Source organism: Gavia stellata, chromosome Z, assembly GCF_030936135.1.
Source record: "Gavia stellata isolate bGavSte3 chromosome Z, bGavSte3.hap2, whole genome shotgun sequence".
Taxonomy (NCBI): Eukaryota; Metazoa; Chordata; class Aves; order Gaviiformes; family Gaviidae; genus Gavia; species Gavia stellata.
This window is the reverse complement of record NC_082637.1, coordinates 49,993,455-50,011,626: the sequence shown is the minus strand read 5'-3', so window position 1 is coordinate 50,011,626 and position 18,172 is coordinate 49,993,455. Positions and strand designations below refer to the sequence as shown.

The following is an 18,172-nucleotide window of genomic DNA, read 5'->3' as shown; positions in this document are numbered from 1 at the left end:
CTCTTTCAATATATCAATTAACTTCTCTGCCTTTCCTGCTGTCTGGCTTTTTTGGGTGCTCTTCCTTGAGATCTGTCTGGATTTAACTTTTCGTCTTCTGTTCTTTTCTGCTCCCATCCTCGCAAATCACAGGATTACATTTCCTCTCTGTCTGCTGGACTCAATAAGACCTTCTGAAAAGGCATATGCCTTTTATAATCTTACAAAAAAGGCCTTTGATGCTGGAAATTGAGTCCATTATTTAGTGTTAACACCTTTGCATGAGTGAAGTGGCTGAAAAAAAAAGTGCTAACAGTTGTTTTGTGGTTTTCAACTTAATTTTTTGCAGAATTTAATTTCATTTGAACTTGGAGGTAAAAATGAAGATGGTAAGGGCAGATGTCCATTTGATCCTGCTCAAAGCTACACATCTGTTATGGTTGGTAAGTTCAGACTTTGCATACCTCGTTATTATGTATAAAAATGTTCGCTCTTTTCCGCTGTCATTCTCCAGTCTCTCAATATCAAAATGGTAGAGAGTGTCCATATTTTCACGTCTTTACTGTGTATCTAGATAGACCTTAAAATACTTACATAGTCAACCTTAGCATGTTTCTTAAAAGGAGAACTTAAAACTCTAGGTTGTTTTGGAAGCAACTTTTAAAATACAAATTTTTAAACTATATTTTCAGGTGTTTAACATATTTAGTCCAGGTAGTCTAAATGTACTTTGACTGCCTTTGTAGTATCAATTACTATCATTGAGTAAATTTAACAAGTAGAATTTTTTTTGCTGTCCTGAAGATATATCCATGAGGCAGAATAGGGAAGTGAGATGTTTATTACGAGTGCATTACTGCATGGTTAGACACCACTGAATCTTGATTTGGTGAAACCAGAGTTCATGGCTGTACCCTGGCGTCGAAAGATCATAGAAGAGAATCTCAAAGTAACACGAAACAGGAGATGAGAAAGGCAACAACATGGAGAGCGTGTTATTTTCTAAATTCTTAAAAGTTGAGTTTGAATAATGGTGGCATAGAAAGAGAGTAAAGTAATTGCTTCCAAAACTTCTGTGGCATTTCTTAAGTAAATTTGCATGTTTGTACATAAACTGTAGGTTTACATGTTAAGTGTTAAAGTATCACAAAAACAATTCTGACTTTTGCCAGTTGCTTGTGTTAGAGCCATAATAAACCCAAGTGTGGAAGTGTTAGCCTTGAGAATGTACAGAAACATAAACATAGAAGACATGTCTGGGGCAATTTAGAGGAAATCCTTGTTTATCTTTTCTTGTGGGAAGTTTAAGCTTACATAGTCTCCTGAAATATTTATGTACCCTTTTTGGTATCCAGTGCATAAGAAAGTCTAAAATACTTCTTTTTGTGTTAAAGATGAGGAGCTTTATTCTGGGACTTCTTACAATTTCTTGGGAAGTGAACCTATCATTTCACGGCACTCTCATCAGAGCCCTCTGAGAACAGAGTATGCGATACCTTGGCTTAATGGTAAGTGGGCGTGAGAACTGCCCCAACCAGTTTTTCCTTCTTCAACGTCACACTTACAGAGAGAGTTTAAGTGTCTTACGTGGGGTAAAGGGCAATTCTCTAATACCTCAAAGAGAATTGATTTTGTTACACTGGCATACACTGACATGTGAGTGTGTGCCATCAAGAGATTTTATTTCAAAATTTCAGGATTTTTATCAGCATTGACAGTGAAAACAGTTTCAAGACATACAGGCTTCAACTTGACGTTAAAGGGCTACAGTTTATTTTATATCTACTTGTTCATCCTTGCAATAATGCAGCACAGTTATGATATAATAAGGAAGAGAATGTTTTTGGTCTCTAATGGGTTTTCAAATTGAGCTCATCGTGGTTCCTGATGATTTCAGTTCCTGAATTTCAAAATTCACCAAGTTCTGTGAACACTCAGAGGTTTATGGCTTTCTGCCAAAAAGGGCCAAAATAATGAAGTTAGCATATTCCAGAAGATGTATTATGTCCAAAAAGAACAGGATACTGAGTTTTGTAATACATGTTGTAACTATACTGTCATTTTTAGTGTTTCAGCTAATAACTGAAACAGAGGAGAGGCAGGCAAGGGAGGGTACCTCTCCAGGCCCATTAGAAAACCACACTTGAGAATGGACTAAAGAATGTTGAAGTAACGAGATATCAGACCATAGAGATCTCTCAGGTATCTTACAGCTTTCACATAGGATTTATGGTTTGGGATTTTTCTCTATTTCTATTTTTTTAGAAATGCTATTCCTATTATGAACAGCAAACTGTGTAGGTAGGTCAGTGACAGGAGGGCAGGTGAATGTAGCATGAGGTTTGAGCAAACGAGGACTCCTAGAGGGTCTTTGAGGAAATCAAGTTAGTAGTCTCATATATAACATAAAATTCTTCTCTTTGTAGAGCCCAATTTTGTTTTTTCTGATGTGATAAGAGCAGATCAAAACAGCACAGATGGAGAAGATGACAAGATATACTTCTTTTTCACCGAGGTATCTGTGGAGTATGAATTTGTTGGAAAACTGATGATTCCAAGAATAGCTAGAGTGTGCAAGGTGGGACATAGTTCAATTTACTTTCACTAATTCAACTAGAATTTTGTGTGGGGGCACGTTAAAAAGCATTTGTTGTTGTGGACTTATTGCCAATTAAATGGAAGTGGTCGAACTTAGTGAATCTTAGTGAATCAGCAGTTTCAATCAGTTCCTCAGAACTGAGAAAGCCTAATTGTTGCTTTGGGAACAAATACTAGATTTAATTTTACACACTGGTGACATTTCAGTACATCTGAGGGTTCTTCCCACTCCTAGGGGGGAAAAAAACAATGACCACAAAACCCAGCAACAGAAAAAGTATCCCCCCTGGCTTTTTTTTTTAATTTTTTTTAAACAACTCTATGTTTAAGTACAGTTTTCTGGGAAGAACCGACTTTGATTGGAGCTGAGCGGATAGGATGTTTGTTAAGTTACTTTCAGGTAGCTGTACACAAAACTGTAGCTGTGTCCACAGCAGAATAGCTCTTCACTGTGATGTAGCAGATGGGACTTCCATGAAGCTGTTAGAGCTGCCAAAGCCTCAAGGAAAATGGTCACCAGTAGCCTGATTCTGTCACACTTGCTGTGTTTAAACCTCAATGTTTTAGGCTGATTCAAGTACATACTCTGGAGTGTTAGTTTAAAATCTTGCTGATGAAAGACTTTTTTTCCAGGAGAAAACGTTGTTTTAACAAAAACCTTTGCAGTGGAATGTATCAATTTCCTCAGGATTTTTCTTTCCAACAGGAAATTTATCTAGCCGTTTCATTTTGATGAGGCTGAAATGTTTTATTTTGACTTTACTGTTCTGTATTTAAACACGGAAGTCAAAACATCAATAACAAGTTAGTGCCCTTGAGATTTCAATTAAACAAGCAGCTGGAGGCAGATTTATCATGGAGCTTATTATTATGGCCCTCTGCCCACTGACAGCTTGTGCACGCTTTAAAGGGGAGTATTGTGGAATATGAGAGCTTTATTGCTGCTGTTTGTTTGAAATAGGAATCAATGGCAGGCTGCAAATCTATAAGCATTTATACTTAATTGTTTTTATAAATTTTGCAGATTTCCTTTAATACTTTGCATAGCAGTATTGGATAATGAATGGGAGATATTAATATTGTTCAAACATGCCTGCTTTTTGAAGACAAGTAACAGAGCTGTAGCTTGAGTATCAAATATTTTGAAACATTTCTAGTCAATATATTATCTTCCCTTCTTTAAGCCTTGGTTCTGCAAATCCTTAAAGGTGGTAACTGTTTGCAGGATTAAGCCATTGCTGCATTTCTTGTAATGAAATTATTAACATTAGACAAGTTTAAGGGCACATTGCAACATTAGAATGTAAATCACAGTTTAGATGTCACAGAACAAATGCAATGTTACGTATTTCTCTTAAGGGGCAGTATAATACTTCCATGCTCATTTTACTTGTTCTAATAAGCAGGTTTTTTTCTAAGGGTACATTGCTCATCTCAGTTTTTCAAGTGTTGCTGAAGCATGGTTCCATAAGCCTCCTATCTCATTTTACCTCTATGTGTTGATAGAAACCATTCTGCATTATTTTTGTTGAATCAACTAATTGTCCTGTGGCTTCCTTACTTTTCTGTTTGTGAATGTGTTAACATTTATTGATGTTCTTATAGATGAACTGTTAAAAAATAACAGGGCTTAGTAATTTCATGTTATATAGCAGTGGTTCTTAAATGCAAAAATGCTAATTCTTCTCACAAACACCTTTTTTAATTTTTTTAATATCAAAAGAGGGACCAAGGAGGATTAAGGACTTTGCAGAAAAAATGGACTTCCTTTCTCAAGGCCAGATTGATTTGTACCATCCCTGATAAGAATTTAATTTTCAATATTATCAATGATGTTTTTATTCTCAAGTCTCCAACTTTGAAGGAACCAGTGATATATGGAGTCTTCACCCCACAACTGTAAGTCTGGTGTAGCTTTTTCCTGGATAAGTACTTTTAATCTCAGTTACTACAACAAGTAATAATTACTCGTATGATTTTTTTTTTAATCTTTCTTCCTGAACTTTTAGGAATAATGTGGGGCTGTCAGCAGTGTGTGCATACAATCTGTCTACTGTAGAAGAGGTTTTCTCAAAAGGAAAATATATGCAGAGTGCCACAGTAGAACAGTCTCATACAAAATGGGTACGGTACAATGGGGAAATTCCTAATCCTCGACCCGGTGCGGTAAGTTTCTCTAATCTTGGATCTGATGACTAGTTTTTTTTTTTTAATGCTCAGGAATAAGAAACTAGAAAATACTAGATAACCTGCTGAAGCTTAATTTTAGTTTGTCTTGATCTGGATACTTTTTGTTCTAAAGACTTTGTAGAAAAACACTCAAGTGATTTATTTTGAGCTTTGTATCTGGGAATCAGAGTGTGGTTTCTTTAATGTATAATCGAGTTGTTTGCTGGTTTTGTATTTTCATTATGTTGTTACTGATTTTTCTAGTGGTGAAATAGATGTCAGTATACACCAGGAAACATAAAATACTTTTTAGTTCAGATGAACAGAAGTATAGCAATCGATGCATTGTCTCAGTAGGTTCGGCAGGTTTATCCAATGCAAGTGCATTGCTCTGCGAACTAAAATGTTCGTAGTGCTGGGTCTCTTTCACACTTGTCTTACTTTCTTGTGTTCCTTGCAGTTGTCTTGTTGCTACTGCTGAATGAGGTGATAGTTAAAAGTAGTTAAGAAGTGTAAGAGTCCAGAAAGAGTATTTTCCTAAAGTGTGGTGATAGTTAAAAGTAGTTAAGAAGTATAAGAGTCCAGAAAGAGTATTTTCCTAAAGTGTATTTTGGGCCCAAACAAAAATGTGGTCCGAAGCTCAGGGATTAGTACATCACAGAAGCCAAAGTGCTACGAGACCTGAGGACCTTCCTCAGTAGAATGAGTACAATGTAAAGGTGTGCTTACTGGCCAAAATAATGCAGAGAAGAAAATGCATGTAGCTGCTGTTAATTGTCTCTATTTTGTACAAGGAAGTTATATAATTTGGTTGTATATTTTTTTGTTTGTTCCCTTGCCCCTGCTCCCCCCAGTGTATAAACAATGAAGCCAGAGCATCAAACTACATGAGTTCTCTGAATTTACCAGACAAAACATTGCAGTTTGTTAAAGATCATCCTCTAATGGATGACTCAGTGACTCCAATGGGAGACAGACCTCGACTAGTAAAACGAGATGTGAAATATACGCAGATTGTAGTAGACAGAGTCAGAGCACTCAATGGCACCGTATATGATGTTATGTTCATCAGTACAGGTGAGTTCTGCAAAACACTTTTTTTAATGATGCACTGATTCTTTAGTCTGAATTGTGTTCTAAGAGAAACTCGTGAGATTTCCATATTTACAGTCCTCTTACACCAGCTGGAGTTTTCATTAAAAAGTAAGGGGCCATGGTGAGTAAGTGGAGAATCTTAAAGCTTTGAAAAAGCATTGTGGAAAAAGAACTGTAGAACTGCAATGAGTGCAGCAAAAACACACATCAAGAATGACCACTTAGGGATTATTTTGTCCCAAAATGATATTTCTTGTTCAGAGCTCCTCAATGATGGTGGGTTTAATGGTTGCCATTGGCACAGAGTTGTGTGAAGTCACCAGCTGAACAGCAAGCAGATTACTGAGACAACTTAAAGCAATTGTGCATTTTTTTCCCTGCCTTTTTATTTTAAGAGTCTTACTTAAATATATTGCTATGTTGTTTCAGATCGAGGAGCCCTGCACAAAGCTATCAGCTATGAAAATGGAATGCATATTATTGAAGAAACACAGCTTTTCCCAAACTTTGAGCCAGTCCAAACTCTCTTGCTTTCATCCAAAAAAGTAAGTGCTATAAGCATCACAGCATTCATCTCACTTCGGTCTTCCACAAAACATTTAGTACCACCTTGTAACCTTGTCATGATGGAAGAAGACCAGCCAAAGGCTGCATCTGTAACTCCTCACTCTGTGGCAGTATCACGTATTGCCTTCTGCGTTTCAGTGTGTTTGGTAGGTGGCAAGCTTCTGAAGGTATATGTAGATATGGGAAAGGTGTGTGGGGGGGCACAGGTGTGCAGGTCTTCACTTGGATTCCATGTGCAGAAGCTGAAAGCTGTAACGTGTTTTAAAGTACCAGTTTTCAGGTTAGGAGTAATGTAAAAATCCTGACCCCTTGTGGCCATTGCAAATCTGTGAGGAAAATTCCTCCGGGGTTTAGCAGAGGAGTGGTATGTCTTTCTGAGGAAATAGGCTTAAGAAGAGAGAACAGTCTTGTCTAGCAGAGACAGTTAAAATTGTGTAACTAATTAGTTTCTGCTGTCCCAAATCTCGCAGCCTATTGCATGCTAGATGTATTGTTAGAGCAGTCACATTGGTACGCTGGAGGTGAGGAACTCTGGTGAGATCCTGTCTGCCTGGCGAGGCACCAGCTGCAGCTACAGCTGGGGGGACACAAGCCTTGCTGCAGGCTCCAAAGCCAGTGGTCGTTCTGTGCTATTCATCAGTTGCAGGTTTTAATCCTGGAGTGGTTTTGTGGCAGTGGGAGGATAATGACTGTGTGTACTTTGTACACTAGTTAGGCTTCTGACCCTAGTTATTCAGACCTGCAGATCTGTGAATGTCTATGAAATTATTACCCTAAGCAGTGGCTTGTAGCATTAGACCCCTCAACTAGCGAAATTTCAGTGTTTCTTAAGGAAAGCGACTCTTTTGAAGTGTCTGGTGTAATACTGGCATTCAGTATCTATGTAGTGACTGATAAATGCTCTGCAGCTAGGGATTTAGGAATACTGCCAAGATATCTTAGAAACAGCTTTTATTTTTGTGCGATATTTAGTAAAACTTTGCATGCCATCATGATCAACTCAGTGGAAGAGAGCTTTATGCCATAATTCTTTCAAGCTCATCTTGCACGCTTATTTGTCCTTTCATGCTTATAATAAAGGTCTTGAGAACAGTATGCTTTCAATAGACAAATGAAAATCAGTGATTAAGGACTTTCATGCTTACAGATATCAGTGAAGACGTTTGTATTATTTTTGTATGATGCATCACACCGGCAACTTACATATATATGTGTGTGTGTATATGTATGTGTCCATATATTTTTTTGTGTGTGTATATATATATATATAAAAAAAAAAAAGCTTGCTGGTTTCTCCTGCTCTATCTGCAAAGAAAGCTTCAAATGCCTTCCTTTGATAGGAGGTTTCAGCATTTGTGGTGTGATAGAAGAAAATGATAACTTCTAATAAATATTCTAATGCCCATTGTTCTAATTGTGGGTAAACTGTGGGATCATTCATACACTGGCTTAATTATGATTCCCCCTTTTCTGGAGAGTAGAAGGGAATGGATAGGCATTACAGGCTGATACCAAAGACTCGTGATCCAGTAGTTGCAGTATGCACTTGATAGCCAAGGCTGGTGTAGAAATGATGGCACTGAATTTATTCGCTCTGAATCCAGGTGCCAAATTCTTAGTTGCTCAAGGATATCCTGAAAGGGGGCAGTATGAGACAGGCCATAGGGGCTGCATAGGGGATGCGCTGTCTTTTCACAAAGAAACTTCTCTCAAAGCTTAGGTTGAAACAAAACATTGCTTCCTGCATGGCAATGTGGAGAGTAACAGCTTGTATGTTCTGCAAGGAAAATTTCCATGTTGCTGCAATAACTTTCGACACATTAAACTAACACTCAAAACTGAAGTAGTGCTGCCCACTACGTTCCCATAAAAGCAGCAGTCCTTTTTCAGTGATGAGGAGTTGGAGGTTGGGTCAGGTGCCAGAGTCATGAAAGCTGTATAGTTATGGTACCATCCAAGCAGGGATTACTTCTGTTTCACAGTGTGAAAACAGAAGTTTCTACCTCCTTGGACATCACAGTAGCAATCACAGTCAGAGGTACTGAAGTCCTTCATAGAACTGGTATTGTGATATGTGTAGAGGCATCCCACAGTAATGGATTAACTACAAGAGGGTGGTAGTTGTTACCCTGATGGTGGGCTTCAGACCTCTTTGGAGTCAGAGTCCTTTCTGAACACATTATTGGAGTAGTCTCCAGGCCCTTTCCATATACCTTCACCTTGTTTGGAGCATGATGGTCAGAGTCAGATGAGCCTACAGTAAATCCTCGTAACTCCTGCTTGACTGAAAGATGGATGTGGATTTTCTTTAAAAATGGTCTGCTCAGCTTGCTGCATGTTGTCTGAACTCGTGGATGTACCAGCTGGGAACCATGTTGAGACACTACAACCCATGTGCAGTGTTGCACTGTTGGCTTGGATGGTAGCTAGAGAGATGAGTAGCATTCAGTGCATTGGGGGAGCTTTCTGGCAGAGTGGGAAGCTCTTCCTAGAAAGTCGTATGCTCCACCACTGCAGACTTCCTTGTGTGGGCACTGCAGCATAGTCCAACACTAACTTTAAAGTTAAATTTCAGGATGAGAGACTGTATTTGAAGGTATGTCTCTGAAGTTTGATTCTGTTTCAAACTCCATCTTCCAGCAGTGCCAGCAGATTCTTTTTTTGATCCAATTTGTCTTTCATTTTCCAGTGTCAAGAATTGCCTTGAAAGCTGTCTGCACACTTCGTGTATGAGGTGCATCCAAACTGATTTGTGCTTGGTCTTGTAGCTTCCTCTAGAGACTGCTGTTAGTCAGAATGCATCATTTGTTACCTTAATTCTAAGACAGACTTCCTCATGATCATTGCATCAAAGAAGCTAACCTGTTCCAAGTTCTCATGGCAAAACCTCCTTACATCCTTAGTAAACGAGTGACAGTGAACCCCAAAACCTAAACTCAGTCCTAAGACATCCTGTTAGTTATTTTCTTGAGGCTGTTCTGATGTCAAGACCAAAAGTCTGCACCACAAACATAATGTTTTTGAAGAATGTTTCTCTGCTAGACATCTTTCTTGGATGTCTGCCCATCACTTTGTGACCATGTTCATCCTGCTGGAGTCAAGCAGTCTCACTGCAGACACAATCCCTGAGTACATTTCTACATACTGAGATCTGTACAGCTGCAGTACAGGAAAAGCAACTCTGTGCTTGGATCCGGCTCGTTTGCTCTGACAACTGTGGTAGCATGCTCATAAATCCACTCGGTATTCTGCTCAGGAGGAAGCCAACCCACTGCGAAGGTGGGGTGTGCTGTTTGGCTTTGTATGCACAGCATCTGAAAAGGACTAGACGGATGGTCACTGGTGGTTTTGGGTTGCAGAACAGGCTCCTTTCTTGAGGCTTTGCATGATAATACATAAATTCGCAGTGTACCTTTAGCCATCTATTTCCCTGAGCTTTGAAACAGATGAGTGAAATAAGGCAGCTGCCCGCCTTTCATTAGAGGGATGTTTGGGATGAGCGTGGTCTTTTCCTGCCATGCTCAGTGTGAGACTTGTTTGGGATCCCCAGCGGCAGTGGGTCAAACAGCTGTTCTGTTCATATCCCCCTTTTCCTATGTGTCATGCAAGTGCTGTTTTCTTTGAATACTGTCCAGTGTTCCTCTTTGAGTAGCAAGTAGGCAGCTGCATTTGACTCTTGTAAGGCTGATGCTGATGTGGCTGCAGAGACCCAACTGGTGGAAGAGCTGAAGGCAGGAGGGCTGCTTTGGGTTAGCAGGTCCTACATACAGCAAACCTGTTCAGGCTTGCATGTGCCTGCTGCAGCCTTGTCATCAGCCCAGGCTTGCCTTGCCTCATGAGGATTGTTGGTGCATTCGTATTTGTGGAAAATCTCTGTGATAAAGCCACAGTTAGACATAGTTACTTTCCACTCTCGTAAATTGTATCTGTTTCAGATGTTTCTTCTTTTGTCTTTTTGTACGTCCAGCATCGCTGAGTATTTTCAAGGTAAGTTTTCTTTCCTTTCTAGAAAAAAAAAGCTAATCAAAATGCTTATTCCCCTCATGCTCCAGTTTTTACAAACATGGCTGTATGCATGCAACTCTTTAAAAACTATTAAAAGTAAATAGTTTCATTAATTGGATTGTTCAGCTTTGAGAAAGTGATTGGCTGTGATTTTTTTGCTGTGCTTTGTTTTTTTAGGGCAGAAGATACCTCTATGCTGGTTCAAATTCTGGTGTGGTTCAGTCTCCGGTGGCATTCTGTGACAAGTACACCACTTGTGTTGACTGTGTTTTGGCAAGGGATCCTTACTGTGCTTGGAAACCCCTTGAAGCTACCTGCATTGATATTTTTAAAGAAAGTGAAATTGAAAGGTAATGGTAGCCTTTGATTACCTTACAGTTACAATCAATATTGCATCATTCTTGCCCCTTATCGATAACTGGTATTTTTTTAACTGCGTGTTTTCAAATATAGACTTTCTGTTACCTATTTCCTGCTATTTTGAGAAGATGAATCTTACTTAGTACAAGAGGATGGGCAGGCTGTAGGAAACAAATTTTGAAGTTGTAATACTTGGACTTCCTTTTACAGGAACTGGATTCAGAACATAGGTGGAGATGCGTCTTCTTGTTCTGGTGAGTTAGTCTTTGAAGAGCTATTTCACATGTCTAGGTGGAGTAGTGAAAGAGTTGTGTTTTGTTTGGCTCGGTTTTTGTGGTTATCTGGACATTCATTTATATTTTAATAGGTATGAGTTTCTGCTTTTGAATATTTGAGCATCTGTAAAGCCTGCATGTTGTCTTAAAATGTCTGTAGTTGTATACATTTCAGTGTGCAGTGCACAAACCTCTGAAATGAACGGGGACATCTCAACAGCGACTTGTGAATGAAAGCAGTATTTACCATAAGTATTTCTAGTGCGGAGGCCTCTGTCTCTGTGATACAGCATTTGAGATTCTACTGTGAGCCTTGATAAGTGCTTGGTTATTGCTGCTGGATTAAGTTAAATGATCCTGAAAAAAGCTAGTTTTATGGTGAGAGCAGAGGGGGACTCAGAACATGATACAGAGCAGCTGCAGTACCCTCCATAGTGCTTTAATGCAAGTAACCACAGATCCTTTTCTTATAGTGTGTGCTGCTGCCACCAGATCAAGGGGATCTTAAAGAAGAGCAGTGTTATGGGAGATTTGTGCTGCAGTAAACAAAGCTCTCAAGAGTTTGATTTACTCTGTTTTTATTTCTGATCCAAGCAAAGCATGGACCTCCATGAGAGTTATGCTTGTTAGTTTTTTGTTAATTTATGGTGTTGCATTGTGGGTGTACCATAAGTGCTGATATTTTTTTACAAGAGAGTTCAAGTTGTGTAACAGCACTTTGTTCAGTTTCTTCTTGGATATTTTGTAGTTGCTGATTTACTTAAAATGCACTAGTTGCATATACAGTGATACTAAGTTTAGCATCTTGTCTCAAACAATGACTCGTCTCAGATGCACGGACAGTTGCGGATCAACAAGGTCTCATCTTTATCTAGAAGTGGAGGCTGTCTTTAGAGTTTGAGGTGTCTTATCTCTTAGTCTGTCTTGATGTATCGCACGCAGCCATAGCTTGATATTTCACTGAGATTCTTGCATGCTGTCATCTTGGTCTTGTGAGGTAATCTGAATGCCGTGATCTTTGTTTCCATTAAGACTATAGCACAGTCTCGTGAAACTGTACAGATTAGGGCAAACAGGAATCATTGCTGATACTCTGCACATTTATTTTGATGTTCCAGATAAAGTAAGAGAGAATTCCCTACAGCATACATTCAAGCATGGGAGCACAGCAGAACTCAAGTGTTCTCAAAAGTCCAATCTGGCACAGGTAGTTTGGAAGTTCAAAGACGACGTGCTGAGAGTGGAGAGCCCCAAGTACCGTCTGCTGGAAAAGGCGCTGCTCATCTTCAATTTATCAGAAGGAGACACTGGTGTTTATCAGTGTTTGTCAGAAGAGAAAGTGAAGAATAAGAAGTTTTCTCAAGTGCTGGCTAAGCATGTTTTGGAACTGAAAAAGATCCAGCATACCACCGTGGGCCCCACCGTGGCAGCTGCACCAACAGAAGGTAATAACGATGTGCCAAAAGTGTCAGCTGTATCAACTGAGGGGTCTACTGCTCACACCTCCACCACTCAGCTGGTACCGGTAACGACAGTAAGGATAGTAACCAAGCCCATTGGCCCTGTCCTAACAAGTGCAGCCTCCAACACAGAGCTCTTCAATTCAATTCCTGACGCAGTTCCGGAAAAGACGATGTTCCTCAAGTCAAACGACAACTTCCTGTTGATGTTCCTCTTCCTCTTCTTTTTTATTCTCTTCTTGTGCCTGCTCTCCTACAACTGTTACAAAGGGTACTTGCCAGGGCAGTGCTTGAAGTTTCGCTCTGTCATGCTGCTTGGTAAGAAGAAAACGAAGTCAGATTTTTCTGATTGTGAGCAAAGTGTGAAGGAGACGCTTGTGGAGCAAGGCAGCGTCAGCCACCAGAGTGGGGAGCAGCCGAAGCCGGCGCACGACACTGGCTACGAGACTGAGCCCGACTGTGGGAATGGCCAGCTGCAGCCTGCGGATTCGCAGGCATCCCGAGAGGCCAAGGACAAGCCGTTTGATGTCAAGTGTGAGCTCAAGTATGCCGACTCAGATGTGGAGGGGGACTGAAGGACCTGGTCGTCCGTTTCAGTGATGGAAATCAGCGGTGGTCCTGCGGCTAGCTATTTGAGCACAGAGAGCGTGGGTGTGACAGCTGAGCCATAGCGGGGTTTACATGCTTAAGCTGTACAGTAAGCCAATTTGCGTTCAGATCTCGCCAGATTAGAGAAGCAGTGTTCTTGTCTGCAGACCATAGCATCTTGTGTTGTACTGTCTTTTTTTTTTTTTTTTGAATGGCCAGTTTCAGATCACCATTTGTTTTGTTCCCGATTTTTCCCTCCCGAGTGCTTCGCTCTGGTGAACGGTTACTTGCGCGTTCTTCAGCCCTGTTCTTCCATAGGATAAAAGTAACTTTCTAATTCAGTTGGCTTTAAAAAGTACTTCAGTCTACACATATTTTTAGCTGCCATTAAAAGAAGACCTAGTTTCATTTTAATTCCAAATTGGAAATTAAGTTTAGTTTATCAGATTGGTAAATTATAGACTTTTGTCCAGATTGGGACATTTTTTTTCTTTGCTTCTAGTGATTATTTTTATGCTTTGTCACACTAGGTCTCTTTAGTTGTTTAAAGTTAATTTTTTTAATGGCTTTTTAAGTATCTTAGATTTTAAGGTATAATGGGGATATAGCATTGGCTTGATATGTGTAAGACTCTCAGGGATAATCTTGTTTAAAGGCTTTTTTCTTTGCTGCTTTCTAGAAATTTAGGTACCACAATGTCAGTACAAAACATGGAGTAAGTTGGGGGGGAGGGAGGAAATAATAGATTTAGGAAAACTTCCCCCCCTCCTCCCCCGCCCCACCCCCACCCCACCCCACCCCCTTAACGAGCAAGCTGGACATAGTCGCATTCTATTTTCTATACAAAACTGGGTTGGTTTTTTTTTTAATGAAACAGTACAGGCAAGCAGGTGTCAGTTAGCAGTGACATGAGAGGTTTTTTGCACTGTGGAAGCAAAACAGGAATCGAGAAGAATTGACTACAATAATTCAGCTAGTGACTCGCTGGAATGGACTGTTAGGATACAGCCTGATGAGAAAACATTGCCGATTTTTTTTCTTTTTTTCAGATTCAGAAATAACTCAGCTTCTTTTTGTGACAAATCTTTGCAGCGTCACCCTTTCTGGATGACACCTTCCAATCTCCTATGCAAGTGGAGACTGAAACTGGAGCTGCTCAAACAATCAGTCATTTGAACTGTTTATGTGAATCATGCCTGCAAACGTGAAAGTGTGCATTTGTTCTCAGCCTGGTTCACAGCAGCACTGTTTGTCTGTAAAAGCATTTTGTGCGGTACAGTCCTGAAGAATTGTTCCTCTCACTGCATCTTTCTGTAAACATTGCTAGAAGTAGGGTACATTTTAACAGTAAATAGCAGTATGCCTGCGCTGCTTTTCTCTGTTGAACTTTCATGCAAACATAATTTAGACCATCTTAGTGTAAACACTTTATATTTTATAAGATTCAGTTTGGTTTTATTTTTCTATTTTTAATTATGTACATATAACAGAATAAATATTAAAATAAATTGTATTATATCTTGACTTTTATGAAACTTGACACAATGACACTGCTTTCCATACTGCAAATACTAATGTTCCTTGTGGTTTCCTTTAAGGGGGAAAAGTGAAAACTTGTAATTAATTTGAAGCAGATTCTCTTCTCGGCTTTATTTGAATGCGTTATAACCTGGGGCAGGGCGGGGCGGGGGGGGGGCGGGTGTGGATCGCGGGGGGATTGGAAGGATGGAGGAAGAAACTTGGGTGAAGGAGGAAGGCACTCTTCTCTAGGGGCCTAGGGACACTCCTGTTATTACCCTCCTAAAATTCATTTGTCTTTGTGCATTATTTCTTCAGTGTGTGACGTGTTTCTTACAACTTTTTTCCTTAGTACCCTCTTTTTTTTTTCTTTTCTGTCCTCTTCTGTCACACAGCCTCATCTCCTATACCTTTCCCTCCTACTGGTACCTCCTTTTTGTCCTGTGTGGGAAGTGATTCACCTCCTTCACCCACCAGTACCCAGCCTGATGTTTGGTCTAGCACAGACCCTGTAAAGGTCATGTTGTTGCCACCTTTCCTAAGTGACCAGGCACAGCATGTTAGTGTCCGGGGACCCTTTCGCCTCTTCTGCCAAGCCACAGGTAAGTTGGAGGATCCCTGTTTAAACCAGCATTTGCTGCGTTAAAGATTTATACATGTTTTACTTCTCTGATCTTTTTAAAAAAAAAAAAAAAAGAAAGGAAGAAAAAGACCATTTCAGGATGTATTGTGACCATGCTGTTTCCAAGAATCTGGCACTGCGAATACTGTACTGTAAAATGCAGGCTCTGATTTAGCAGCCTACTTTAGTATATTAATATTCAATTGACTGTAACAGGCTCACTTTCATGCTGAAGGAGTTCACTGAATCATGATTCCATATGGATGTTTAACAGGTAAATATTTTCACTGTCAGTATGTATGCGATTTAAAAAATACATTTCTGTTGGCTTTGAATTTAGTGTATTTTTCTGGACCAGGTCAGTTATTCCTTTTCTGTCTTAACATATTCCAAATGGTAAAGTACTTAGAGTAATGGCAACTTCCATTTTATGAAGAATATGTTATCTGAGGTGTACAGGAGAAGGACAAAGCTATTTTTTCTATAGAAATTCAACATTTGTCTTTCAGCTTTTGGTTGGATAGTAGTTGCCTGTTTAAGCTAAGTGAGATTTAATAGATCTAAACAGGTTGTAAATCTAACCTTATTCCTTAGAAGAAGAGAATATAGATACAGATTAATTTTAAAAAGTAGCATTGTTTCATATTGGTCTGTCTGCGAGTCAGTGTGTGTTAGTGCTACATGGAATCAGATCAAAATAGATAAATCTTTATTAGAGTAGGCCTTAATAAAGGTGTGATTTGTATTTCCATGGCTAAAGAGAACAACAGCGGGATCAGGGTTTTCAGCAATAATTTGTTCACTGCTGCTGTAGACAATTCAGAAACATTTTTTGTTGTCCACCATGAAAAAAATTGTAAAAATAGCATAAATAGCATAAAGGATTTAAACAGTTTGATAATTGTGCTACAGATCTGGAATTTATTTCAAAATTACCTTTTTCATCCCGCAGTGTCTGTTTTAACATGATACTGATGTGTTGTTCTTTAAAAATTGTCAGTAATTGTAATTGCCTTAGCAGTGAACTTAAGAAAGAAGGAGCAGTGTCCTAAAGTCAGCCTGTGGAATTCATCCCTGAGGAGATAGGGATGAATAGTGGAGGAAACTGTAACAAGAATCAGACATCCAAGAGATGCAGTGATGGCAGAGGCAGGGGCAAGATGAGCCAGCTGTGGAAGCGGTTCCCACTTCTCTCCGAAAGCGGTGAAGGACTGGGCTTTGTGTTACGGATGGGGGCTTTACTCCCTTTGGGAAGCTAGACATTTGGCTGATATATCACACACTTCACAACAGCCATTTGTCACATATTGTTATTTTTTTTCTGGAAAATGAGTTGTTCAAGAATGGAGTAGTCTTGCCCTCCCTGAAAAGGAATGAATACATCTCCCTTCACAAACTGCCTCCCAGTTTCTCTCTCTACTCTCCTGAAGAGTCTCACATACATCTTCACAATTCTCCAAAGACCTGTCTGCTAGATACACACTGGCAAACGTTAGGTTTCCTATATACTTTCTCTAATAGAACTTTTCTCTCCCATTATAGAATTTTTAAACTCTTTAAAGACATTTGAGGCAGGCTTCAAATAAACTGAACAAAATACACCACCACGGGTGCAGGGGAGAGGCAGTGAGTTGATGATGTATGCACCTGCTTTATAATTTCTCTGGTGTGCTCGGTTGAATTTAAGTATAGTAAAAACAGGCTTTTTCTAGCAGTTTTGGTTCTGCTTAAAGATGTTTTACTGACACCTCTTCCCCCAGCTGTAGAGTAGTATATCCTTGACCTTAACTTCACAGACAAATGACATTCTAGAATATCCTGAGTATGCTGAGCAACAATTTAAATGCATTTATAATCAGAAGCAGTGCAAAACATTATGCTTTATAGTTGTATTTCTGGCCTGCAGATTTCAGACACTCTCAGTGTCCATGGTGTCAAGAAGTCTTACCTCCTCCCTTAGTTTATCTGAAGCTGGAGTATTTCCATAACGGTTTCTTAATTTCTCAGTCTCATTAAAATAACCCCGGGAGTGTGAACATAAAAGTTCTGCAAACTCAGCAATATACTTCAAAGGCATTACTGTTTCATGGAGACACTGAGATGGGTACCTGATAACACCCACATACAATGCCTGTTCCCTGTGGTTATGCTATTTTAAAGGGAGTGCAAGAAAGCTTCCCACATCCATGTGGGAAAAGATCCGTAACTCACGAGAATCGGAATCGCAAATGATTCACTACAGTTTTTCGCTTTGGTGAAGCTTGAGGTTGCACTGAAGGGCATGCAGAAGGGTGGAGAAAGTACGATGCACTGCACTTCACCACATGCTGCTGCAGACTGAGTAAAATGCTAGACAGCACACCTGCAGAGTGAGTCCAAAGCAGCCCTTGCCCAAGGCTGTGGCCCGATGTCTGAGGGTTGGCTGTACGGGTGTCACCAAGGGCTTGTGCAGCACGAGGCTCAGCAGTAGGGCTCAAAAGTCCCTACACCCCAAAGTGTGCCTGATGAGCCCCTGGGAGGAGAAGCGCATATGTCAGAGATTGATTTACCCACGGAAATGAGTCAGCTTTCTCTCTGGAAGTGGCTTCGTAAAAGGCATTCTTGGGTGAGGTTTTTTAGATTAATTGCATTGTCTGTGATGCCCTGGGGTGGTCTGGGTGGTTGACGTGGTGCAATGCATTAAGAGCTCACTCAGGAGAGGCATGGAGGTGTGCAGCATCCAAAGCAGAATGAGCCTGCGTAGGGAAGTGCTTTGTGCTAGGCAACAGAATGTTTGTCTAGGACTACAAATTACAGCAATTAAATTACAGCATCTCAGTATCTTAAAATGGAGTTTACTTTGGTTGTTACTTTGCTCTACTCTTACAAGAACACAAATATCGGATAGCAATTTTCCATGGACATACACTTGTGTGTTATAACCAGTTGCAGTTTTC

At 39.9% G+C, this 18,172-nt stretch overlaps 1 protein-coding gene across 2 annotated transcripts in view; it reads left to right on the top strand.

Annotated features, from left to right (window-relative positions):
• Positions 1-18,172, top strand: part of SEMA4D (semaphorin 4D) — a 37,354-nt gene that overhangs the window by 7,449 nt on the left and 11,733 nt on the right. Inside the window, exons 5-14 of one of the 2 annotated variants that reach the window (XM_059833432.1) lie at positions 329-422; positions 1,374-1,487; positions 2,406-2,557; positions 4,301-4,476; positions 4,587-4,743; positions 5,601-5,823; positions 6,271-6,386; positions 10,591-10,763; positions 10,984-11,027; positions 15,010-15,216. In XM_059833432.1, the coding sequence (XP_059689415.1) occupies positions 329-422; positions 1,374-1,487; positions 2,406-2,557; positions 4,301-4,476; positions 4,587-4,743; positions 5,601-5,823; positions 6,271-6,386; positions 10,591-10,763; positions 10,984-11,027; positions 15,010-15,216 (1,456 nt within the window). Of the gene's footprint in view, positions 1-328; positions 423-1,373; positions 1,488-2,405; positions 2,558-4,300; positions 4,477-4,586; positions 4,744-5,600; positions 5,824-6,270; positions 6,387-10,590; positions 10,764-10,983; positions 11,028-12,166; positions 13,084-15,009; positions 15,217-18,172 lie in introns of those variants that run through there. The other variant, XM_009809001.2, reaches the window with a different exon arrangement.